This window comes from Pagrus major, chromosome 7, assembly GCF_040436345.1.
Source record: "Pagrus major chromosome 7, Pma_NU_1.0".
Classification (NCBI taxonomy): domain Eukaryota; kingdom Metazoa; phylum Chordata; class Actinopteri; order Spariformes; family Sparidae; genus Pagrus; species Pagrus major.
Window position 1 is genome coordinate 27,995,570 of NC_133221.1, and position 27,620 is coordinate 28,023,189.

General features: G+C 39.6%; 1 protein-coding gene across 1 annotated transcript in view; it reads right to left on the bottom strand.

Annotated features, from left to right (window-relative positions):
• The window catches only part of LOC141000277 (solute carrier family 41 member 1-like), a 33,071-nt gene extending 16,307 nt beyond the window's left edge, over nt 1-16,764 (bottom strand). The window contains exons 1-5 of the mRNA XM_073470962.1: nt 16,666-16,764; nt 15,207-15,562; nt 4,350-4,457; nt 2,002-2,073; nt 1,026-1,170 (exon numbers count right to left, since the gene is read on the bottom strand). Of these exons, the coding sequence (XP_073327063.1) occupies nt 1,026-1,170; nt 2,002-2,073; nt 4,350-4,457; nt 15,207-15,518 (637 nt within the window). The 5' untranslated portion in view covers nt 15,519-15,562; nt 16,666-16,764. The remainder of the gene's footprint in view (nt 1-1,025; nt 1,171-2,001; nt 2,074-4,349; nt 4,458-15,206; nt 15,563-16,665) is intronic.
• Between the last annotated feature and the right edge of the window lie 10,856 nt (nt 16,765-27,620).

Below are 27,620 nucleotides of genomic sequence, written 5' to 3' on the forward strand. Positions count from 1 at the left end.
ACTCTCTGCAATAAATTAAGTAAAATGTAAATGCAAAACTATTCCTTTAATCCATTCAAAGAAAGTTCAGTGAATTGGATCGTCTACAAGACACAAAGTAAAGTGATAAGGATTGAGCAATTACCAGGGCATCTCTGAAAGAAGTTAAGAGTGATTCATCTGTCTTGCCTAGAGACCATCTCCTGTGGGTCTTTGAATCTACATATAAAGCAGCTCAATAACCACTACACTTCACCTTAAAGGTCCAATTTTTGAGAAGGTGATTTTTGAATCTCATTCCCAGCTTGTCAAAAACTGACGCTTTGTGATTGCAAGTCAGCTCGGACACCATCCTAAAGCTTCAGTATTTGACAAGTTGAGAACAAGACTCAAAAATCTACTTTCTTACAAATAGGACCTTTAAAAGAGTAAAAAGGTGTGTATGAAAATACTAATTTTCTTGGCTGGTTATCTGTAAAAACTATTTTTTCTAAGTGTCTTACTATCTGAGCACCCTGCCAGCGTTGTTTGGCAACAGTTTCTTACTAAATGATTGTGCTAGACTGCTGCCCCAGGATTCTGGCTGACTGGATTTTCACTGCATCTTTATTGCATTTACACAGCGATTTTACGCATTTCTCACAGTGTAGGTCCTGATAAACCAAGAATATTAATGTCAGCTGACATTAATACGCTACTTTGATTAGAATTACCAACAGTTTGACAGCGCCATTTGATAATGACAAGTTTATTTTCAGTCGCATCACTGATGATAATATTCAGTGATGAACATATAAATTGTTGGGATATTCAAATAAATCTTCTGTGTGATGTGTCACCTAATTTGAAACAGGCTTTTATTTTGTGTGCTGTGTGAGATTTCAAGGCCAGATTTAGAACTTTAACATCTGTGTTCAGAGTTTTGCAAACTGAAAGTAGGTTTTGAAAATTGAGCCAGAAAACAATGAGAAAACACTGTAATGACTGTTCAGTTTTATTCAACTCTTACCGCAAACCAATGCAAGCTTCCAGTGGTTACCACTTACCTAAGGAGAGAGCGGCTACAAAGGCAGTGGTGATGCTGCTGGCGCAGAGAACGGCCGCCTGGTCCAGTTCAATCCCCCCTCTAGAAATTGCCCCTAAACACACGGCGGCCACAGCTGCGAGGAAGCCCACCACAGTCGCCTGAACCTGCAGATAATTAAGAGACACTATATTAACAGTCCACACAAGTGGAACGATGCATCTGACATACAGTATGTTGACATTAAGTCAGAGCTGTAACTAACAATTATTTTATTACTGATGAAGCTGATGATTATTTTCTCAATGAAACAGTTAATCGTTTGGTCTAAAATATATCAGCAGCCAACGGTCCAAACTCCAAAGATGTTAAATTTACATAAAACAAAGAAAAGCAGTAGGTTTGGCAGGTGTTGCTTTAAAATTACTGAAATGTTAAACTGGTAACAAAAATAGCCAGTTGAGTTTATTATCAATTCATGATTTAAGCTCCAGTGACGTTGCTACATGTGTGATGATTCTGATGTGTGCAACATGTTTCAAATGTTGCATCAGTTACGAATTTTGTATAAACTGAAAATTATTTTCAGAAACATGTAACCTGATTTGACAGCAATGACAAATATAAGTTCCATCCCGAAGTCTTTGGAAACAGACACCACAAAGTACAAAGCATGCCACCTTTTACTGTAATTAGCCTATTGCTAATTAGCACTGGGCATCCATGATTGACATTTTACCCTTTAGCTCACTTAACAATACATATTAGTAAACAATATTAAAAGGTGTCATTAGGAACTTCTTTTTACTTTCAGGCTGTATACTGACACCATAGTTGAGATACTATGTATGACACCTGTAACACTAAACACAAAATACATGAGACCAAAGGACACAAGAAAATATCTAAACAAAATATTCTAATGTTTATTTTCTTTTTCTTGCCTAAGATGACCACAGTAAGCTATGTGAGTATACAGTTTACAGTAAGTATGTTACCTGTATAAGTGCCAGATTGCTGCAAACCATAGTCCATTGTTTGTCAGGATCGTCCATTTGGCCCGTGTTGGCCTAAAAACATGGAGATACAGATCAGTTACTTTACTCAGGATGGGGGTGGAACAGGCAATCTCAATCATTCAAGTTATAATGGTTTGACAACATTAAAACAACATTAATTTGGAAGCTGTTATTTTAAGGTATTTTATCTCAAAATAACAGCTTCAAAATCATTTTACATAATGTTGCTTTAAGTGTTACAATTAAATGTTGATGTGGAATATTATAGCTCATTGTTTCATGCTGAAACCAAAGAAACTCAATCAACAAAAGAAAAAAAAAACATTTTACAACCTCAGGTTGGCTAACAGTTGCCCACAAATTATAGCGTAATCTTTTTGTACATACTGGCGTCTTACTGATAGTTACAAGGGAACGAGAGCAGGGAATAATGCAGTAACATACTGGCAACTGTTTTATAGTTGTATCTATAAAGGTACTACTTGCTTCTGAGCCTAATGTTTTGTTCCAAGGCAACATACAAGTATTCCAATTTCTGAACTGTTAGCCCCATTACACCTCATTTTTTCTGTCTTGTTATACAGTAATGATATAACGGTACCCTGTAATTATTAAGTAGGTACTTAGGCAGAAAAATACTTGCATTCTAATAGATTTTAAAGGCACAAAGTTGTTGTTACACTTCTTACACAGTAATAAGTGGGCCTCAATCAAAAGTGTTTGAAAATTGTTTGACTGTGTGTGCTTCTTTTCCTGCTGGACTCGTCAGCAGTAATGTCAGCGTGTCCGCAGACAGCAGCAATTAATTTAAAATGTGATCAGAATGTGAGGAAGTATCTGAATAATTTAATATGTTGCATTATGCCTAGGCCTGTCACGATAACAAATTTTGCTGGACGATAAATTGTCCTAGAAATTATTGCGATAAACGATAATATTGTCGCTTTGAGACCATTTTTCAACTAATATAATGATAATGGCAAAATAATGCAAGTACACCCTTTCAAAGATCAATAAACCTTTATTTCTAAAGAATATTTAATATTGGAATGTGAAGAAGACATTTTAAATATCCAAAATAAATAAAGATGGAGGTTGTGGCCAAAGCAATTGAGCCATGGCCAGCCAAGATTCCTTATTGCAGCAACAATATTAGCACCATTGTCTGTAGTGATGTGGAGGCGTGACGGTACACGTGATGATGATGACGTATGTTTTTTTCAAGGTGTTTCCCCGTTAATCTAAACATGTACCAGCTGTCTGTTTATAATTATATGGATGCTGTTATAATGTGTTGTTATTGAGATCCTGACCCACCAAACATCCTGGAAAGTGACAAAGTTACGTTTTTCTATAATTTACATAATTACATAATCGCCATCAGTAAACTGGACGCTGTCTGACTATTTCACTCTCAGGTTCACTAAGTTCACTGAGTCTTGGTCGGGAGGGCTGACCGTCACCATGACAACAGTAACTGACCATCGCAGTGATTTTTTTCACCGCAACAAACACTTGGTGAGTTAAAGTTTTTTGCCGGGGACAGACGCTGTTTTTCGGCCAGAAATGTGACGAAGAGTCGGTCGGACCGGCAGCCTGACAGACACTTCTCCACGAATAACTGCGGTATTTTTTTCCTCATATAAGTTGCCAAAGACACGACCAGTTACTACGTTACTGTTGTTTGGTCCTGTAACGTTGCTTTGTGGGACATTTATCTTTATTTTGTTGAGTGAAGGATCTGTAGAGTTATCAGACACCAACACCATCAGATCGACACACCCTCGCTCTGCGCCGCCAGCTCGGTTCGCCAATACTGCGCCTCTGATGCCTCCGGAGGCGCAGCGAAATTTCACCCCTCGCCACATCTGAAACTTTCACACAAAGGCGGATGCGGAGAATTGGCGCAGGAACCCCGCATGCAAACGGCTGCGTGAATGGGGCTAGTGACTGACACGAGGAAAACAAACAAGCATGCAAATGGAAATTATCGAGGCCGGCAAAATTATCGAGCTCATTTTAATTTATCGTATGATTAATTGATTTATTGATTATTGTGACAGGCCTAATTATGCCTAATATTACTCCAAGAAACTGTTTAACTTTCAACTTTTTTATCGTCTCATACGATATGAAAAGGTTTAAAAGATGTTGATTCATGTGTACTGTGTGCGTGAAAAATTGTATGTATGGTGGTAAAACAATGTATTCCTAAATAATAACAAATACATTCAACAAACACCGAGTTTGAAGACAGTTGTCAAGTCTTTAAAAGAATATGACTCTGCGTGAGGACCTACAAATAACCTACACCCAGCCCTTCTTACAGCAGTGGAGAGGCGGGCAGCCAGTGTCATCTCCAGGTTTCCTTTGAGTCCAACCAGTGCAGGCACCAGGATGAACACCTCTGTTATCACCTTAAACACCTCCCAGTGCTGGAACACACACATTGGAAAATAATTAATTTATGGACAGTTGCAAAGCAATGCACAAAAACACAAAACATATTTAAATTCAATAAATCCCAAAAGATCTCTCTTGTTCTTAAAAAACCCTATCAGTATTATCTCCACCACCACAGATGAACCCGCCGAACCTAGCGCCTCACTGACGCAGTTAAATAAGCACATCACATATTCTCGACTAACCCAGTAGCCTACTTTTCCTGTTTCCACATCTCTGAGCATCGTCTGACACCACGCCATACCACGCAGGTTCAGTGGGTTTAGACGTACAGTTCACAGAGTCTGCCTCATATTTTCTGACTACAACTAGAGTTGGCAGGACCAAGACGGTTTAGATCTTTAAATAGATTCACATATAAAAGACAACGCAGCTGCCAAGAGTGGAGTGATGTGGAGCAGGAGGAAGGCAGGGAGGGAATTGAAGATGAGAGGAGGGACTGACAGGCTGGGAATGGAGGAAGGAAGAAGGGATAAAGTCTCAGATAAGAAGTTTTGATATGAAAGCCTTCATGTCGTGGAAGCACAAATGTCATCAGTGATTCTGTTAAATTGGTGTGATGAAATAATGCTGGTGGAGCAGTGACAGAAACTGACCATATATATAGTTCGGCCAGCGAGCCTGAGCACACTGTAGAATCCAAAGCTCATACAGTGTTTTTGTTTATCCAGCAAAGGTGTCTTTGCATGAACTTGACAAGATTGATTTCTCCAGAAAGGACAGCTTCCTTTAGAGTGAAGCACATGTATGTCTCTTTGCTAGCCTGCCCAGCTGAGATTATGAATGTTCAATCAGAAATGACGTGACGTAGTTTTGATATCCAAAGTCAAAAATAAGACAAATGTTCCTAAAAAGCTGATATATTAAATCTATTAATCCCTGTTTATCAAGTGATATGACAATGTATTGAAGGTATTACAAAGTTTAAGAAAAATGAGCAATTTCAGTCACTAAATGTTGTACTGGATAACTGCCCAGACCTCACAGGGAAATACAAAGACAATAAAAAAAATTTAAAAAGTGAAAAGTGTTGCCAATAATGTATTTAAATATGACAAAAAAGATATGACATCCAGTTCATTGTTATGCTGTGCAGCATTTTGTCCCAAAACTGACAGTCAGCCAATGTTATACGGGATAACAAGCAATCTGGAGCAACTTTATGGGGGATTTTATTTTGACACGTTACCAGACAGGATGTTACTTAATCACAGAGAAACCTTTGCAGCCTCTGGTACACTATGTAGTAAAATCCTCAGTTTTTTGTGATATATGACATATGCTATTTTATCTGGGGACTCTGGCTTCCTCCCACAGAACAAAGACATGCAGGTTAGGTTAATTGGTTACTGTAATGGCTGGTGAATCAAGTCCAGTGTTAGCTGGGATTGGCTGTTGAGTTCCTCCTTGGCACCTCCTTAATGTGCACCTGTGCTTAAAACAGGACCACAAGGAAGAAGAGATGAGTAGTATAGGTTAGAGGTGTGCTTTTTTTGTTCTTGCATGTGTGTTTTTCTATTTATACACACTGCTCTCTGGTTCTGGACTGGCAGGTCTAGCTGACTGCTGTCATCTTGGGAGGCTATCTTGGGACATGGCCCACTTCTGCTGTAATACTGCTACTGCTGCTGCTGCTGCTGCTGCTGTGGCTTCAGTGTGATGGGCTAAAAGCCAAGAGACCTAAACACTGTGCTACTCAAGACCTCTCAGGAGGATAATATGTTTGCTTTTATTGTCAATATAACTATGGATATATATACTTACGCTCAATAGAGACATCATTAGCTATATCATCAGCTATATTTTAGGCTAACATTATGTAAGAAACATTGGAAATATTGCATACAGTGCAGACAGTTTTCCTTGACTCTGGTTCTCTGTTATGCAGAATCTTTTTCTTTTCTTCTATGTAATGCCAGACTATCAAGGTTTCTTAAACCTCCCTCTCCCTGGCCTCCTTTCTTTCATCCTTCAACCACTTATTAAATTAAGCGTTTGCTTTTATCCCAAAGCTCTCCTCTCCCTCCCACATCTAAATCTGCTTTGAAAAGCTCAGAAAGGTGGATGTTGCACAAGGCTCCTTCTGTTGATTAGAAAACAGCACAGTCAATGGGGAAGCAGGACTGTTCAAACTATGGTGCATACAGCGGCTGCTTCAATATTTCCATCAATACATTCATACATCCATGTATCCAGTTATCTGTCTGTCTGTAAGGAAACACTGCCTCCAACTTGTCTCCAGCTGCTCAATTATTCCAAAATTCTGCCCATGTAATGCAATTTAACAATGAAGTAGAGGGCAACAGATACTCAGTTTTTGAAGCCGATGCCAATACCAGTATTTGGGAGTGAAAAATTCCGATATCAATATATGGGCTGATACAAACTCACATTTTTTGCAATGATCCCTAAAATGAGGTTATCAAACAGGATATTTTACAGTTTACACTCAACTTTTTAAAGTTTAAACCCATTGTTGAAAATGAAATAAGTGCAATGAGCCATTGAACTTCACTGGGTATTTTAAGCTCCTATTTGTATGAATGATTTTTTGAGTCTCATTCCCAACTGAAAAAGCTTTGGGTTTCCCAACTCGTCAAATTTGGGATTGTAGGTCGGGTCGCTCACCATTCGACGGGTATTTGATGGGTTGGAAAAGAGACTTAAAAATCAACTTTCTTACAAACAGGAGCTTTAATAATTTTAAGTTAACCCACAGAGTTTTTTCTGCATTATAATCTCTTGAAAAAGGTTTCATCAGGCAGGCTCTTCTTTCAATCATTTTTTTCTCCAAAGATAAAACATGTTTAAAAGACTCATGCAATGTGGTCAAGAGCCAACTGAGTCATAAAGAAGGTGAAAGTAACTGACTGAAAAATAATGTTTAATAAAAAGCCAATACTGGTCTAACTCTATTATTATAAGAGCTGAGGCCATTCTTACCCAAGCAGCAGATAACGTCAATCTCTGCCTCTCACTCTACTGTTTATCTGATCTCCATACATCAATCACCCATTCACATGTTGATGGTGAACTTTCAGCGCCAATACAGAGATTAGTGTTGGTCAGGGTCATGCTTATGTGGGCAGCAAGTCCGCATTTCAGGAGATTGGAGTGAGGTCTCATTACAGACATGCAATTAGGTGTAATGTTAAGTAAGTGTTCAATAACACTGATCTTCAAAGCCAATTTAACATATTGGCCGAATCATGTAATTACAATGTCACATGATGCACACTGGCCCATGAAGACTTTTTCCTATAAGCTTACATGATGAAAGCTGTAGCCATATTTCCCTTATTAGATCCATGGTCAGCCCTCAACCCCATTGCTATCTAGCCTCAGTCTTTCCCTAGCCTTAATAGAGCCCGACCGATATATCGGCTGGCCGATATTAGGTATTTTCCAAACTATCGGTATCGGCATTTATAATGGCCGATAAATGAATATTTAAAAAATAAAATAAAAATGGACGAAACCCCCTTCAACCATGTTATGAGTGTTAGCGTTGCATAGTTTGTCCACCAGAGGACACTCTACAACGCCCCTGTTGGCAACACTCGTGTTTAGAACGCCACAAACCCTACAACCAGCTGATCCAGCCAGAGTCGGGCAGAGCTAACCAGTTATCCACGACTGAGATCATTGGTTAAGTGTGTTCATGGTAAGTTGGCAACTGTCACGAGAAATACATTGCTTGAATAACAATTAAAAGAACATCCCCATCAGTTCTCTTAACTCAAATAACTACAAATAACTAATGTTACGGAAATCTGTTTATGTTTTGTTATGCGTTTAAGGATTTATTTATTTATTTTATATATCGGCCGATATATCGGAATATCAGATTTTTAAATCACAAATATTTGTATCGGTATCGGCCTTAAAAATCCTTTATCGGTCGGGCTCTAAGCCTTAACATAATGTATTTGCATAAGCAAATCATAATAAAAAGGTCTAAGACAATTGCCAAACAGCATTTTCTGTTTTGTGGCTTAAGAACTTAAGCTTCTCTTTTAAGGATTTTTTTGTAGAAAACGCATTTGTATTTGTCAAAGTAAGGTATCAGAAAAGTGTTGTTCTGGTGTCAGGAGCACTGGTATTATAACATTTCAGATGATACCCAACCCTATTCATCTATTTGTCAATCAATCTCTCAAAACAAATGTTTTTTCTTAGATTTCCATACTTGTATGAGGTCCATAACAATACCAGCGGAGACCATTCCGAGCCCCGACACCAGGTAGGGGACTATGACCTGGGCAGCAATAAGCCAGGAGCTCTCTGGTAGGAACCCATGTTCTGATCGAGTCAACTTCCATGTCACGCCACGTAACTTCTTGCCCTGGTAGCGTAGCTCCAGCTCCAGACGAGTCACCACCATGTTGAATGAGAGGTCACTTAAACACTTTCTTCAACGTTTAGTCATCCCACGGCAAGGACAATCCAACAGTAAAGGAAAAATCAGATATTTCCAAATAAACTCGGTTTGAGTTTCACCTGTTCTTAGAAGTGAGTAGCGTGAATGCTGAAGAACCAAAACAGTCAATGTTGTTGTCCTTGGTTTAGAGCAAGGGCAAATGTATTAAGCCTTCACTGAGGCCTTTCTTGGAGAACTGAGAGAAACGATTGGCCTGCTCTCGAAGGATTCCAAAGAAACGACAGGCTTTTCTTCAATCCTTCTTGACAATGAATTCTTGACAATGAATGCAAGTCAAATAATTAGCTTACAAGTCTCTACCCCTGAAGACAATTGAAGAATCAAGTAATTAACTACTGCCATGTCTTCAGATGTTCAGAGATGACAATCAGAGGAAACAATGGCCCGTCACCATTAATTATCTTTTTTCCCCAGTCAAAATCAAAACTGAAGGCTTTAACTCTAACTCGAGGGCAATGGAGCATGGCATCTTTGGCCCAGTGGTGAGTCAGCAGTGATGAGGTATCCATTTGTCAGCACAATCATTAACACCATTTCTTACTCATAGGTCACAATCTCCATCTACAAGCACAGATGAGCCATATCAGATGTCAAAATGTGGGTTTGTTTTTAACCAACCTGCCTTTTTAAGTCAAGGTAAGATGGCTTTTGACATCCACACAAGAGAATGAACTTGACAATGGAGAGTTCCAATCCATTTGATGTAGTTCAAAGTCTTTTAAATGGAGTTTAGTGTTAATTGGGTCTAGCGCTCAGTCCATTTGATCCAGTCTGAAATCCACTTGACCTCCAGCGTAAAGGCACAGCTGTATCCTACAATTGATAGTAAAGCTGGCCGTGACAACTGAATGATTGACAGCAGCAAGAAGATGAAGAATAGTCCAAAAGGTCTTCAGAGTTAGAAGCAGCAGAATTCCTTTGTGTCTTTGTCAATCTAGCTCCTCTCTTTTGGCAGGCTCACAATGAGGTCGAAGAGAAAAACAAAAAGAGCTCCGTGATGTCAATAGGTGATTTAAAAGGTCCTCCACTGACAAGATGCAGCAGCCGGCTTCTGGCAGGCTGGAGTGCTCCTTTCCTCCTGTCAGCATCAGGGTAGTCCTGCTCCCTCCGCTCCGCTCTGCTTGTGTGACGTAGCAGAGAAAGAGGAAGGACTGTCTGCACTGCCCGACATGCAAACTCATGAGGGAAACGACCGGCTTACCGACTCGCACTCCCCCTCCTGCTATTTCTTGCTGCGTGTCTGCCTCTCATCCCACCTCCCTCTTTCCATGTGACATCCCGCTTTCTACGTCGGCCGGTCTCGCTGCATTTCTCCCTCTCACATCCCCCTTTTTCTAATCTCTCTCTCTCTCTCTCTCTCTCTCTACATCATGACTCATACTTTCTCTCCATCCAGTCCATCCATCTCTACCTCCGGTCCACCTGCTATATCTGCACTGTGGTCCCGTCATAGGCCCTGGCACTGTATCTCCTTGTTGTCTAACACCAAACAGACACGTACTGTACTGTGTGACTAAAACATTGCCTGGCTTTTAAGAAGCTTCCCTAACCTAAAAAATTGATTTCAGAGCACTTTTCATGTCACAAGAATCTCAAAATCACTTTTCTCTTCACTGTTTTCACACAAACACGCTTAAAATACTTGCTTTTTTGAAGTAAGTTAATAGTTATTATTTTCCTTATTATTTCCAAGTCATTAATTTAATCCCAGCTTCACTATCAAAGGTCTTCTTGCATCTTAATTGCATGTCCATTATCAACCTCTCAGTGTTTCTTACTAGTTTCAAATATGGATGTATCATACATTTTCTTTTTCTGAATAACAAATGCTACTTAAAGGGGTAATCCAGCAATTTACTTGTGAACCTTCATAAGATTTGGGACTCACAAAAGACAGATTAAAATCAAAGCAGCAGAGGACAAAACTAATACTGACCCTAGTGTGGGTGAAAACGTAGGATCTTACATTTCCCATAATGCAACTTAACAGCATCTCTTCTCAAGACGATCCTGATAACATAACCAGAGCTTCTTTTTAAGACCTGACAGCCCCTCTGCACCCACTCATTGTACAACTTTTTGTACAATTTAACAAGCACCCCTAATATTGAATTAACTTAAGTTCAGACAAATTCCGGTAAAGGATAGAAGCAAACAAGTCGCCATTATTGCAGTGGCACCTCACTTTTAAACCTGTGCAATAAAACTGATATATGAAAGGAATTACAGTGGTAAAATAATTTATCAAGATATCTTTCTTGAAAATCCTGAAGAACCTGTGCGATCTTGTCAACAATGTGATCATCATGCAAAAAAGGTTCTAATCTAAAAACACAATTTTCAATGAAATGTATTACAGTGTAATACATTTCTGTTCTGTGCCATTATCAGTATTGTAATTTATTTCACTTTAATTCAATTAATTTAATTGTTACATGTTAGGGATACGCTGATCCGATATTCAGTATCAGTATTGGTCTGATATTGGCCAAAATCACTGGATCGGATATCTGAGAAGGGAAAGTGTATAATCCAAACCAATTTATTGGCCTAAACACTCTCAGAAATGCTTAAACTATGCGTGACATGCCGTAAAGAGAGCAGCATGTGTCACGTGACTAGCAAACGGAATAAAAAAGCAAAACAGCTGGGTGCAATTTATGCGAAGCAAGTGTTTCAACGGGTGGCAGCACCGTTGTAAACTTCAATACCACGAACTTGATAAAAGTCTGAGTCGAACTATGTCATGCTGATTTGCTTTTCCATCACCAGTTTTACTGCGCCGAGTTGAGCCAAGCTGTGCCGGCAATGGACCTGCTCCAGAGTAGGGCTAAGCCGGGCTGGGCCGCGGTGATGTCTCGTGACTGCAGCCAACCCGTAGCAAACCCCCCTCTCCCCCTCAAATTGATACTGAACTCACATCTGTGCAGGAAACCTGAGAGAAAGACATTTTTAAAAGTCTGAGTGTTCAGCTTTCAGTACTTTCGTTGCTTCTAACTGAGTCCCTTTAGTGTCTCTTGTCCTTGTACTTTCAAACATCTGCTGCATTTTACTGTTTCGTCGAGGTTCACTTTCAGCTGTTTCAGGGGTCATATTTAGTTACTGCTGGTGAAAACAGAACAGTTCCTGTAATGCTGCTTCATAAAAAAAGCTTTTAAATGACTAAATAACAGGGGGCTTTTATTGTGAAGAAGTTATAGTAAATTAAACGTGTTTGTAACTGAATGAGAGGAGCCACTTTGTTAGCAGTGATTCTTCGATAGAATGGCAGAACTGATTCATGATGTTGTCTATGTATTTCTTCCTTTAGAGAAGTAGAACATTTGTTCTACAGTTTGAGCATGTTTTTAAATGGCTAGGTTAAGCAACGTGCTTCCATACAGATGTATTATCTATAGCTTTGTTGTTTAAGAGAGGCAGAAAGGCTGGATCGGATTGATATCGTTATCGGCAGATACTCAATGTTTTCTTATTGGTATCAGACATGAAAAAGTGGTATAGACCCTTCCCTATTTCGCTTGCATCCCAAACAAAGCCGCTGTCTGCCCTCAGATCTCTTGCTAGTAGGGCTTGGTAAGAAATTCAACTGATTTTCCGGTGTTTCAAAAATGTTATTAAATTATGTATATATCTGATAACAAGTCAAGAAATCATGTATTACAAATTCATGGCTTTTCTGATTATAAGCCAACAGGTAATACCTGGTTTAAGTGGTAGATAGAACTTTCACATCCAGCAAACATGTCTGCCTTTATTGTCACGTAATGTGGTATTCCTAAAGAGTGAATAACATTAAGTTGGTGGATTCCTGTTTGTATGTACAATTTAAATTCTGCTCAATTAAACATTCACAGCATCAAATATCAATATATTGTCATCGTAACCGAAAGTGCAACAACAGACCTTTACTCAAAGTATATTGATCTCATCATTATTTACAATAACAATAGTTAACTCTTCCCCCACAGTGGGACGACCAAACTTGAGCATGATGCTGCTATGATTTACGACAACATAGTAACAATAAGTAGAGGTAACAACCAAGTGTGATAGCCGAGTGACACTTAAGCTAAACTTAAACTGCAGGCAGAGCACCAGTGTTCATTTGAGACTGATATTAGCAATTGATATTCATTTGATAACTGTTTATTCTAAACAAGTGACTGTATCTGACTGTACAAGAAGAGCTCTTTGGAATCTTTATGGATGCCCCATTCGACTGCACAAATGTTTTGGTTTTTTTTGCTCTCTCACCTACACAGCTTGCTCATATATGTAAATAAATATAATGATCTGGCCAACCCACACTCTCGGTGTGTGTTGTAACAGTTTGGCATTAAATTTGTTTGCCTCAAACATTCACAGCATGTAACGCCTCAGGCTTGTGGGAGGCTGACCAACTATGGACACCTTGAGGTTTAAATTTACCTCAACAGAACCTCTATTTACAGAAGACACCATGGGTGTATAATTTTGGTGTGATGATGACCACAGTTTAGTTTGAGAACAAGTGCTTTAAGGCCCCATTTGAATCCATTAAGTAATGTTATGGAGGCATCAGAAATATATTAGCATAATTAAGTACGCAGGCCAAGCTTGGTAAGGCTGAGTGAGCGATTACTTGGAAAGCAATGGCAAACCACAAGGGTCAAAAACTGAAAAAAGCCCGTTGGCAGACAGGCTGTATGATGTAACATGTGGGATATAAGCTGTAGGTATGACAACAAGATCCACAGCCACCACAGGCTACAGTAGCAATCCTAATTGCTGAAAGTGTACTGTTCTTGTCTTTATCTCCTCTCCATTCAGATAAGCTACTCTCAATGTCCTTCTACTGTCCCCTGTGCTTAGAGACACAGCACTCGGCCAAACTCATGACTAATCATCCTCTATTAGACGTAAGAGGGTAACAGATACTGTAGAGGAGAGAGGGTGGAGGAAATACTGATGAGCAACAGATGGAGTGAGGGGAATCAGCCGTGTGAGGAGAGACGTGTGTTAATCAGTGGAGGACAGAGAGGAGGAAACTGGTACCAGCTAATTATAAAGCAGACAGCAGTGCGTCTAATTCACCTCAACCCAGCTAAACAAATGCCGGGGACGCCTGGCAGAGCATAAAGACAAGCGGGACCACACATACAGTAGGCACTCCACATCAATTAAAAGACAAGGACGACCTTATTATGTTTCCCAGCAAAAAGGAAGGGATCAACTACAGTATTTTTTAGTCTTTTTAGAGCCTGCCTTTGTTAAGACCAGCAAGAGCAACCTAAGTTTTCAAAGTATCCAACCATAAAAATCCCACTCCCTTCCAGAACCACTCTTCTGAAACACACAAACACATATTGCCTGTGGCCAGCAGGGAAATGTGTTAGTGGCTAGTTTGTTATATTCAAGAGCCCTCTTAGCTTTTTAGCCACATAATTTCATACATTTTTAACTGTACCTCATTCCAAAAGAAGGCTACCAAGCGCGACAGATTACTGCTGTAGGTGTATGCTTTGTGTTTGTTAGCCACTGAAGGGGGCTGTTGCTGTGGCTCTGTTCTTTGTCTCAAGGGCTGTGTGCTTTGTGCTACTCGGTTAGCTGCTGAACAGAAATCTGTCACTGCCGCTCATTTTTTCCTTGGCTCAGGGGTCGTGTGCTTTATGCTACTGAATTAGCAAGCTGCTGAACAACAGGCTCAGAGGCTGTGTAGTGTGAGCACAGCACATTGTTGTCGCTAACCATATCCAATTACCTCATGTCTTAGTCACATGTAAGAACACACCTAACATTATCATGATGAATGTAAACAACAAACACCGCTATTGTTAGTACTCACTGCTGTCAAGCTAGCATGTTAGTATTGGGAAACTTTGGCTGCACTTTCTATTCCATTCTTGTGCCACTAGCTCGCTAATATCTTTAGCAATATACCCGCCTAGCGTTGTGGAAGACGCAGGTACGTAGACAGACAGACAGACAGACAGGTGCAAAACAAATTAGATAGTCGGATGTGCTTATTAGTGTCCTGCACCAGCCACAGAATTTTTTTTTTTTTAATGGGCATGTAATGTTGACAAACTAGCAAGTCATTTACGGCACGCACAAAAACTAAGCATCATTACTGGGTGAATTATAACAACTCTGACAACATTGCTTTACACATTTTACAAGTTTCACTGAAAATGTAAAAACATGACCATGCTGACACCATTTGGGTATAATGTGCACACTGTCAGTTCACAAAATTTGGAATACTACTGTCTCATAACCAGCTTAATGATGGTGTACTCACCTGTACATTGTCCAGCACCATGCCAGCCATCACCATGCCCATCCCAGCCAGCAGGTAGGGAAAAAGCACCTGGAGACAGATAGCAATGGACGACTCCTCTTCCACTTTGGCAACGGGCACTTTTGGCCTCTCCTCCGCCAGCTTTTTAGGAGGAGGTTGGAGTACTGGTGGTAGGAGGAGGTCATCTTGGCTGTCTATGGTACCTCCCAGGCGGCCAGTGGGACTCCCACCAGGGCTCTTCCCTTTGGAGCGGGACTTTTTGTTCTTTTTCCTCTGGCGGGTGTGTTGTGGTGGTTTATCCTCACCGGGCATGATGGCAGTGGTGGCTATGACTAGTGTGGCAGTCTTGGCTTAATCTGGTGATACAGGATAAAATGGGACATTTAGTGGGTTGTTTTTTTAATCACACTTGTACCCAAAAATCTCCTTTCTACAAGCATGAAGCCTGCAAACTGACACAAAGCAGAAAAAGGTTATCAGACAAATCAAAAATAAAAGTAGACACACATCGATAAATAAATATAACACCTTACGACTTCCTTTATACTCCATTGAGTTGGTAAAAAGCTGTTAAATATTTTTATATTATATTATTATTGATGAATAAATTAAAATCTCAGATCACTTTAAAGCAGCTACATGGAACTTTCAGTTTTGTTGATTGTGGCGGCCCCTGTGGACAAAAATGTTTGACATCAAAGGAAGTGAAAGAAAGATGCAACATGGACCCATGGCCGCCCTGTATTAGCATTCCAGCTAACTGTCATACATAAAGAATTTAGGCTAATACAGAACATTGTGTTATACGCGCTTACATTTTCACCTTGAACAATTACAAAGCCTTTCTCCTCAACTTCCCATTGGTAGATATAATAAGTCACATTACTGTAGTATTAAATGATACTATTTTACAATTTATTTGACTAGATTTTCACAAATGTGCAAAACTGTTGCAAAGTTTTTTCAAAGCCATGGACACCATCCTTACATACAGAGTACAAAAGCACATTTTTCAGATAACAGCCACATCCAGGGGTTACACTGGACCGGTGCTGCCTCAGACTTGGGTATTAAAAATTAAATATGAATAACTGTTATTAGCAACCGCAACCATTTTCTTGGACAACAGGTCTCCAAGTATCTCTGTGTCTAGTATGTAGCGGTTAGCGAGCCTAGCATCTGAGTCGAAAGTTAATATCGGACAGTGTGAACCAGCCTCCACCCACCCCTCCGCCCCCACATGATACATCCTTATTTAACCTCTGGCCATGTCAGTTCAGCAGTGTTCAGGTGCAAATGACAACATGCATCCTTAGTTTAACTGAGCATTCACACCAACACGAAGAGGAGTCTATTAGTGGAGGTGAAACCTGACAGCAGCACATTCATTCAGTGTCAAACCCAAACTAAAATGACTGAGGTTAGAAATGCTGTAAACACAAGTTAAAGATATAAATACCGTTCGCATAATATCGACGACGGAGTCCCGGAAATGTCTCAACATGTCCGCGTTTATCTCCAGCTCCATTACACGTCCGTGAGAACAATAAAATGTACAAATATCTTCTGTTGACATCATGAGAAAACGCTACCTCCACTGGAAGCTGCCATGTGTACAGACCATAATACTACCGCCCAGTAACCACGGTTACACCACTAGGCGCCCTTTGATTGGATAAACGCTTGAGTAGTGGCAACGTGGAGCCCCGCCCCCGTGAAGACAGTGAGCAGCTGCATGAATTTTGGGGGAAAGTGACTGTCCTGCCACTGGTGTTTTATTACAATTAAGTATTAAACGATGGACAGATTTAAAAAAAAAACATTCTGCCATGTCAGGAATGATACAATCTTTATTAATATAAACAAATAGGCTGAACATTATTCATGTCAAGGACCCTAAAACAGAACAAACTGATCATATTAACAGATTGTGTGACAATTACAATGGCAAGGACAGAAATCAGAACAGGTGAAAAACAGCCAGATTGAGTTATTTTGCAGGGGAACTCCCTGGTTTCCCACCAGACCCATACATATTCGCCTACCGAGACTTAATGTGAGTGAAGTCTATGGCTAAAGCTGCCAAAACTGCATAGAAAATGAAGACAGTCACTCATTAACTTATGTTTGAAAAGCACACTACTGCTGCTTAGGCTACAATATGCATGGTGGAGATAAGTTTCTGTTTTAGAGGCTAAGATTTGATTTATTGTCCTTACCTTTGTGTCCCGAGCCTGTGAGGGTGATGTGAGCTCAAGCTCCCAAGAATAACTGTGTGTATGCTTGCTATGCTGTGTGCATGTGAGTGTAAATGCCTGACTATATTAGGGCTATGTGTATGTTCCGCTTTCCGTTTGCTCGGGCATTTTTGCCCATATATTTGTGCGTTAATCTCAGTGTGTGTGTGTGTGCGTGTGTGTGAATGTGTGTGTGTGTGTGTGTGTGTGTGTGTGTGTGTGTGTGTGTGTGTAAGCAAAGTGTGAGCTAGTGCGCATGCATCATGGGGCACCGTCTTGAATTTCATGGCATTGGCAGATAATGATATCCCTCCTCCTGTCTCCTTCCATCTCTGGTAGGCTGGTGACAGCAGCAGGCAGATACAACACCGTCACTTTTTCATTCATTGGAAGAAAGAACACATCTTACAGCACAACAGATAACTCACTGCCATATCCTGATTCATAATCTAAAGGTGGACTCGAAACTGGTGTTACACTAGAACCAGATAAGTCACGTTAAAAGTTGGAGCCAGTTTTCAGCAAAATGAGAAGGGTTCCAAAACAGATAAGTGTATTTTGATCTTATAGGGAATATCAATCAAACTGGTGTTGATGTATTCATTATAAAGTGTAATTCCACCAAAAGTTTACAGTTTACTACTGCTGCATATGTGGGGGAAAAAAAAAGATAAATAAAAGTAGTATAAAGCCTTTTGTGGCTCCAGAGGAAGCTGCATGTAATTTGATAAATTGCTTCCTGTGATGTCACTCAATGTCTATGCTGCATTGTGGGTAATGAAGGCACCATGTTTTGAGAAGCAGTCACTGGTCTAGCATCGCACTCTGGACTCATTACGGACAGTTTAAAAAACAAATGATCAAAGGATATCACCTTTTTTACTCCTTTTTAAACTTCCTTTTCAAAACCTTGAGCCCACATTACCCACAATGCAACTTAACCACTGAGTGCTATTACTAGAGGCAGTTTATCAGATTGCATGCATCTTCCTCTGGAGCCACAATCACCTTTATACTACTTGTTTCACATGTGCAGTGACACTCCCCAAGACCTGTAAACACACTTTAATGTGTTAAACTGGTGGAGTTACCCTTTAAGGATGACCAACTTGCAAGTGATTGAAGTATGTAATCAATATCTTTCATGGCACGTCTGTTACGTCACTTGAGTCTGACTTGTTGTCCTCCACTAGCTTGCATGTGTAACATGAAGCAGCGTGATGATCCTTTCACCGTTGATCACTGTTGTTTATGTAAATGACACCACTCTGTGCCCATGCTGTGACCTTTAATGGTTATGTCAGAGTGATGGTGTTAATACTTTAGTGGTCTGTGTCTAAATACAAATTCCACTGGAGAGTTTTATTGGTCTAGTTGACAGAGTGAGAATGTCTTCTTGTACTTTTACACTGAAGACATATCTGATATCTAGCTGCTTTAACTGCTGGCTGTAGCTCATACCTGCACCAGCAATAAGCAATGTGTCAACTTTGTACTGTGGTGGTATAATTATATCATACCTCATTATTGTAAAGATATTCAGTGCTGAATGACATTTACCCTCATCTTTTGCAATTGCAAGGTGTCCTGTCCATTATTTTCAATACCTTAGTGTCTACACTCTCGGCTGCAAGAGGTCATTTACAATATTAAGTAAAACCTTTTTAATGTTCAATTTTGTAATTACATTTGAAATTGACATAAAATATTTATAATTTAATATTGACATTAGAACAGTAATCAGAACTACAGAAGCTCTGAGGGGTAAATGAGAAAACGTCCCTAACCCTAACCCTAACCCTAACCCAAGTACGACTTTAGTTTTAATATAGTTGGTGTGTGTGAAATTGCTGCAGTGGACACGACTGTGCTGTCAGGTGCACACACACTCTGCCTTCTCCAGTCAGCTCACCTGGTACATCCTCACCACCTGCACACCTGTGATTTATCAGAGCCTGTCAGTGACAGCTCTCACAGAAACTAAACTTAAACTCCATATCCTCCTTGTGAGTCCTAATCATGATGCAGGCCACTGATTGTCACTGGCTGTAAACACATAACTACTGCGGTGGCACTCGTGCGTAAGGCTGATGGACGCATGGACTTTCACCGTCCAGACAAAAATGACGTTGTTCTCTCTGACTAACACCAACAAACAACAGATTTGAGTGGTAGTACACATCTGTGCCTTACCTAGAACACATGTTATTATTAAGGCCTAGTAACTCTTATTTTGAAAGTGGACCTGCAGTTAGGGTTAGGATTAGGGGTTAGCTGGGGGCTACCTGAGTTTAAGCTGCACTTGTTTTGGCCGTGACTTCATAGCTAGTGATTGAAGATGGACTGAAAGGTGGAATGATTATGATCCATAGATCAATAATGCATGGCCATTACGACGACAACAAAGCGATCTTCACTGAGGACAATAAAGAGGAATGCTAAACATAACACCTAGCTTAAATGATCCTTATAAAACCTTTACTTAGTGGGTGTGGGCAGGAGCGCAGAGGCGATGCTCCCAAATCCTCATGTATGTTGCATTTAGTGGGCGTTTCTAATGTTAAAAAATTGGATTGAGTAAGGATGATGTAACTGAACCCCCTGAAAACAATGCAATAAAATATGATCTACTTAAACGATGCGTATATGCAAACCGTATGTTCTCATTTTCATGTGGCTTCTACTTAACTGAGCCATACTCTCGCTGGAAATTCAGAAACATCTCAAATATGTTCGGTGGGAGTTTTTGTGCTTGTCAGAGACTTAGTGCTGGATTTCTGTCGTGCACATACAAGCTCACCATTAAGTGCATAAGTCAGTTCACAAGTGACTGACAGACTGATGGTAGATTCCCATCTTATCAAGTGAGGCTACTTATGTTTCCTGCTGCAAAACTAAAGGAGCGGGAGGTGGAGTGGAACATGAAGATCTTCTCTGATAAGGGCATGTGAGGATGCACCACCCGTACCCCAAGACTATCCAAAGCTGGCCCGCCAGTAGGTTCAATTTGGCCCAGCAGACACTATTAGCAGAAAGAAGAAGTAAAAATTAATTTGAAAACTATATGAATGTTTATGCTTATGGTAAAACATGCCCTTTAATTACGCAAGACCTGTCATTAATGATTATTTTTTATAATCTTAGCATGGCAGACAGAATGACACATTGCGCAGGAAGTCAGTCAATTAAGGGATCTTGGGATCCTGGTACCATTTTGCATCTTAAAAATATAGTACAACAGGCGCTTGGTTTTAGCCTATGGCCCAACATTAGGTTTCAATTTTGGCCCCTCATGGGAAAAAGTTTGGGCATGCCTGGTCTAGCGATCATTCAAACATAATTGACTGACTGGACACGGAACGACTTTCTGACAAAATAAAAGAGGGTTTGCCTATTTTAACAGCACTTTTGCCTTACCTGCAATGGAAGAGTCTGCATCATCCTCTTCCTTCTCGAGCCAAAGAAATATTACTATATTCCATTAATTAGGGTTGTGCATGTGCTGGCACATAATAGACAGTAAAAGGTATCCATTATATCCGGTTGTCTGCACTCCTAGCTTAACGCTTAACTAATGCATGACTCATGATGATTTTATGTACATATTAATGCAGGATGTATCACGAATTCCTGTTGCTCACCATGAACAAATTACAAAGTTACTATAACTTTATGTGAATAGTAAATTCGCAGTCACTTCATACATGATTTGATATCTGCCCAAATTAGCTGGATTCTAGTCACATAAAGCTTTATTTCACACCCATGTATCTGCTCAGCCTCTCTGAAAGAAATATAAAAGCTATGTTTTTAAAATCAAACTGGTCGCCAGATGTTGACATTCACATAATAAACATAAATACATGAAAACAGTCACATAAATAAACTTTCATGAACCTGAAATCCAGCTAAACAGGTGCATATCAGTTCATGTATGAAGAAACGGAGAGGAGAGGAGAGGAGAGGAGAGGAGAGGAGAGGAGAGGAGAGGAGAGGAGGTAGAAGGGCAACAGGAAGTGTCTCATGCAAACGGTAAACATCAATTTCTTTAATAATATTCTCGCACTTCATTTCATGAATAAATGATGTGCTGACCTGGTTTCTGATATTTTTAACTGTAGCTCCCTTTGTCTTCCTTTTGTCTTCTAGAGGAGAGCAGAGGAAAGGTGGTGGAGAGGAGGGAGGGAGGGAGGGAGGGCAAAAGGAACTGTGAATTCTCTCATTTTAAAGGTAAATAACTCTTTTAATAATGTTGTCGGAACTTAAATGTGCAGTCATCCAACTGAGTAACCACACTAACTCAATTATATCATCAAACTATACCTGCCAAATAAAATGACTGAACCAGATTGCAGAAAGATGAATTCAGGAACTGAACAATCATCTGTAAGTAATAACCTGAGAAAAATCTGGAAATCTTTTCGATTTTTTCTTCACAGCTGAAACAAACTTAAGAAACTCCCAAAACTGAATCATCTCACAACAATGACTTCTGACACAATCAAACAGTAAACATGTGTTTCAAATAAAAAAGACACAATACAAGAGAAATGTTTAGGCCTTACCTCGTGTTTTTTAATAGCTTTTGTATGTTGGGGAATCAAAAGGGGGTGTTTTTTTTATTATGATAATGTTTGGACGTTCTTGGTGACTGTTGTAATGGGATGGTAACTGACATGATTTGCAAAAACTATTGTACTTCGAGGGGTGTGTAGTATTTTGTAAGGAGAGGTCAGTGTATAACAAAAACAAGCCACGCTGGATCAACAAACACACACATACACACACACACACACACACACACACATTGTTGTTTCCACATCTGAAAAGTTTATCTTAAATATCTTATATTTTATTCATATTTTATTCAAAAAGCCAATCATGATGAACCTATATAATTTACATGTAAAAATGTAAATTTATTACGTGGAAACTTTCATTCATATGTGAAAAAGCCAATCATTTGTTAATGTTTCTTGTCCACACTTGACATTATTTATTTTCACATGTTAAAATTTTAGTTCATTATGTGAAGCCAGATGCTGGTGAAACATCTGGACCCAAAACAGTACATTTGTTGTTGGTGCATGTTTCAAATAAAGATGCAATAAAGTACACATAAGAATCTCAAATGCAAACAGAAGGCAAGTTCACCCAAAAGTGAAGTCATTATCACAACAACAATAACTTAGTCCACTGGAGCTTCACAGCAAACTAGTGTTGCAGCCTTCTCCTACACAACTGAAGTAGATAGGGACTTGTTTTAAAATGTAAAAGAAATCCTGAAAATAACATAAAATGGCTCCATACAGATCATCTGGTGTATACCGGACGATCTCCAGAAGCCCTGAGATCCCTAACTGATTTGAAACAATTTCATTTACACCCTTTTATAAGCAATCCTCACTCTATCCGCTGAGCTAAAAGTGTTAGCGCGCACCCGTCTTAAGTGGGTCTGCTGCAACATTGTTTCTCTGTGAAGCTCCAGAAATGCTTAGTAGATTTCAAAACTCACCCGACTTTCCACCCACATGGGGCTGAGTAGACAATGACAATGTTTTCTTTTCTGGGTGAACTGTTCCTTTAAGAGTAAAAAGTTGCCGTGTGCTGGCTCAGCTCAGTGAGTCCATACATTTCCACCTTAGATGCTGTTGAGCTGTGCGATAATGGCAGTGGGTGAATTTGCCTTGTTCAGGGCAGGCGACCACATGGATAGATCAACCCAATAAAATGCACTGACGTGATCAAAAAATACCTCACTAACACTGAACATAATGCAGAGCTGGCTGTAGATGAATCAACACCCGGACAGCTCAGCAGGAAACCATGTGCTAATCATTTGTCCCATACTGCTGCAGTGTTCTCCCAACTATACATCCCAGTTTTTTTGTTGAGGCTGCAGGACCTCCTGACGTTTAATAATGGAATTCAGCTCCTGTGTTTCTGCTGCTGAAGTGCCCCAGAGCAAGGCCACTCATTAGCTAACAGTGTTAACCTCCTTCAGTTGACAGTACACCGCAAAAAAGTTATGGACGTGCCAAGATTTAAAATCTTATGAGAAATATGTAAATATCTTGTTTTAAAATGTATTTTCTTTTTCTGAATTGATCATGAATATGTCTTTATGCCTCAATTAGTCAGCAAAACTAGAAAAATGTATTAATTGGCTGGTAAAGGGGCGGTGAGGCCACATAGTTTCTCTTTCACGAAAAAAAAAATAGTTTCAAATAAGTTTTTATCATGATTGCTGTTTTTTCTCTCGTTCCTTGACATGCATTTTCTCAGTGTGCTGAAATTAAAGGTGCATTATGTAGTTTTGGGGAAGAAATGTAAATCAGAAGAGAAAGATCTCCATTGACTGATTTTGTTATGCCTAAACAAACAAAATAAACAAACTCTCTTCATTTTCAGGACTGAATAAACAAACTGACCTTAAAGAACAACACAATTTCATACTGTTTTACTTTGTTTATATGTGGCGGACCCTGCCACCTTTCTAACTTCAAACAGTGTTCTGTGACCTTATTTTCCTCTGAGAACAGCTTGTTTATTCAGTTATGGAAAAAATAAATATTTATGAATTTGTATTATTACCTCATTAATACTGTAAATATCAAAATTCTGAATTTGAACTTTCACACAGTGCTCCTGAATTTAATTAAGAATTATTTGCTAATGTTTACTGTAATTACTTATTACTATCCTGAAGAAAGTCTGATCTCAAGTCATTCGATGTATAAAAAACAACATTTTCACCTTTTAACACTTATCAGAGCCTACTTATGTCTAGTCTGAATCAACTCATTTCAAGATGTCTTGTTGAGTAAAATTATCTCCTTGCCTTGACAGATAATCTCACTGGTATTATGTCATTCTCTCCCCAGTGCCAGAGTGTATTTCTTTTATTACAGCTTTCCTTTTTTGCAGTGGACTGTGTGTCACTTGACTACTCAATGACAGATCACAAGTTGTCCACTAGGTGGCAGCATAGAATAAAGCGAGAGAGCCCCAAAAACAGTCAAGTTCATGTCTTTGCTACTTTTAAGACTCGTTCAAAAAAAAAAAAAAAAGCCAATCACCTGGCAGAATTCTCACCTACTTGCAACTTTATACTGGAGCTAAAAACAGACCCCAGAGGAGAGACTTTGTTTTCATAAGAACACTTGAACAGTTTAGACTTGCTCCTAACTGCTGCAATCAAAACACAGAGGATTGTAAAAAATGTTCAAGATATTAGAGTTGACAAGTATGAAGAGCAACTTTCCAAGATCTGTGTGTCGGAAAAAACCTCTCAGGTGCAGTGAGTCGACAGCATGGTGGTCTGTCAGGGTGATCTGTCTGTAACAGGCCTATAGCCCTGGTCTTATTTAAGTTTATAGTAACCTGATCCCTGTTATAGTTATGGATTCCTTTATCCCTCTATTCAGAGGTGGAAAACCCCGGGAGGTTATGGAAATCTGGTTTACAGGCCCTCACTGTTTATTTTCAACTCATATTAACTATAATCAAAACCAGGAAACACAGATTGCCTTTCCGTATGTCTTCCTATACATTTGTGTGTGTGTGTGTCTTTTCATGCGTACAGCATGTGTTTTATGGTGTTCTTTGCTTTCAGATCACCATGACTGTGTGAGCCCTGGCATTTTCAACACTTCATTAACGCCTTCATGCAGAAATAGTGCACACGCAATGCACAGACAGATATACATATATAGTTTATATATAGTTATATACTGTATGAGCCAACACATGCACACAACAAAAGGCATTCTGTGCATTGCAGAGCTGCTCTGCTGTGTGGAGTAAAAGCAGAGACCTGCCAGAACTCCGTGTACGACTCACATCATTTAAAAAGGCATTCACTTCAAACATCGCCGACAGTTAACACCAGCTCATGTGGTGGTGTTTTTATAGCTAATATGTAGACATGTGACTCAAGTCATCTCTCAAGCAAGTCCTTAGTCATTTTTTCCTGGCAAGTCGTGTCAAAGGTTGTGTCAAGTCAGATGCAGTCGAGTCCTATGTCAAGAAATAGTCCCTTTACCAAGATACTACGATACTATCCTTACCTGCAGTATCTGGTCTTTAAAGAGAAAAGACAAGGTATTAGTACCTGTCTAATAATGATATGATTGGTCAATTTACATATCTAACCTTATCAAAAATAATGGCCATTAATTGAATTTGGATTATAACAATTGATATTGAACAAAAAACTAATAACTTTTATAAAGTATTATGTATTTCTTAATTTCTTCTTAATAAACAAAATATTCCTACCCCATCAGCCAGACTAAAAGAATAAATAAATAAAAAGCTAAACTGAAAGCATCAAATGGACCCAAACTAAGTCTTTATAGTCATCATGTCTCACAAATGTTGATCTTTAGGTCAAAAAGGTATTCTGCAATTCCCCCACGGGTGAGGGGAAACTCTTAACTCCCCTGGGTGCTGGGTTGGGCATGGGCAGGTCAAGAACTGAGATTTTAGGCTCTTCATGATCTTACACATCTTATTATATATATCCTCTGTATGTGTCTCATTTCTGAATGAGACACATCACATCTTCTGAATTCTAGTGGAAATCACCAAGTTTAAACCATTCCCACTGTGGATCGAACTTGGCTCTGACCCATCAAGGCAAAGACTCAAGACTTCTCAGGCTGTCCTGTGGTGTCTGGCACCAGGGTGTTGGTGGTGGAACCTTTCTGTAGTGTAGGTTGCGAGGTGGGTCCTCCATGGATCTAAATTGTCCTCCGGATGCTCGATCGGATCAGGATCTGGGGAATTTGGAGGCCAGGTTGAAACCTTGAGCTCTGGCCATTCCTAAACAGTTTTTGCAGTGTGTCAGGATGCATTGTCCTGCTGGGGGCCACTGCCTTTGAAGGAGTGTTGTTGCCATGAGGTGGTATACTGGGGCCCAATCCCAATACACCCCTTGCCCCTACCACAGGGCAAAGTGTTAGGGCTATATGGCCCTCCAAATAGAGGTTCTGTAACACACTTACAAAACAAGGGTTATGAGAACTCCTTTTCTAGCGGTCCTTTTCTTCTTAACAAACATAAAATAACCGCTATTAGTCTGCTGATGTCTCTGTAACTAACTAGCTAGCTAATGATACATTGTTATTGCTGAAGTCCAGCAATAAAGTTACTGCTCTCGATACTGCTTCAAGAGAAATCACCACAGCTGAAGACGGGATATTGGAATTGTCTGGTCGTGTCTGCTGAAGTAAATACCATCAACGTCAACGGATGACGTATCAGGAGCTTTAACTGTCCCATTTCATAGAGGGGTATTTTAACCATTACCCCTCGTAACTCTGTTCTGAGGGCCACAGGGGCACTTGAAAGTGAGGGGTAGGGGTAAAAATTGGAAAATGTTCTACAACGATGTTGTGTGTTGTATCGTGATGATCAATGTTATTCACTTCACCTGCCAGTTGGTTTTAATGATTTGCTGATCGGTGTATATGTCAGGTGGGTCTTTCAATGAAGAATTGATAAATAATTATGTATATGATAATGTCAGATGAGATTATTAGATAGATAGATTATTTTTCTAACATTAAAGTTATTTTTAAGGGAAATGAAAGGAATCTTGGTGTTTACTCTTCACAAGAAGCACTACTCAAAGTATGAAAACAGAAAAAGTCTTCTGAAGGGAGCTTTTTCAAGTATAATTACATAACACTGATGATGTCATCAGGGTTATCCCAGCTTGGGTTTGAAGGCTCAAGATTTTTTACAGAAAGCCTAAATCGCTGAAGGAGGTTCGATTCTATACCCTTCAATGTGTTCAGTACCTCATACCAACGCTTGATACTGTATATATTATGCTGAGTGATACACAGCAATACTAAGGCATCAAACAATCATTAGGACAAAAGTTCTTGGGGAATATGGAAGGTTCTTCTTCTCAGTCATTTCACTGTACATGTAATAAACGGCATAATCTCCCAAAAGCTTGTTGACTTTATATCCAGAATGGAGAATTAAGATTTATCCCTGCATACTTACACATGCCCCAAACCCCTCTACTGATTCCATACTAGGAGAAAGGAAACAAGGAGGTTTGATTGGGGACAGTGAGAGTCTTGGTCCATGCAGTGCTTTCTAAGCTGCTGCCGACAGAGTAGCTTTGGTGCTTGTGTGATGATAAGCACAGTGGTTGATA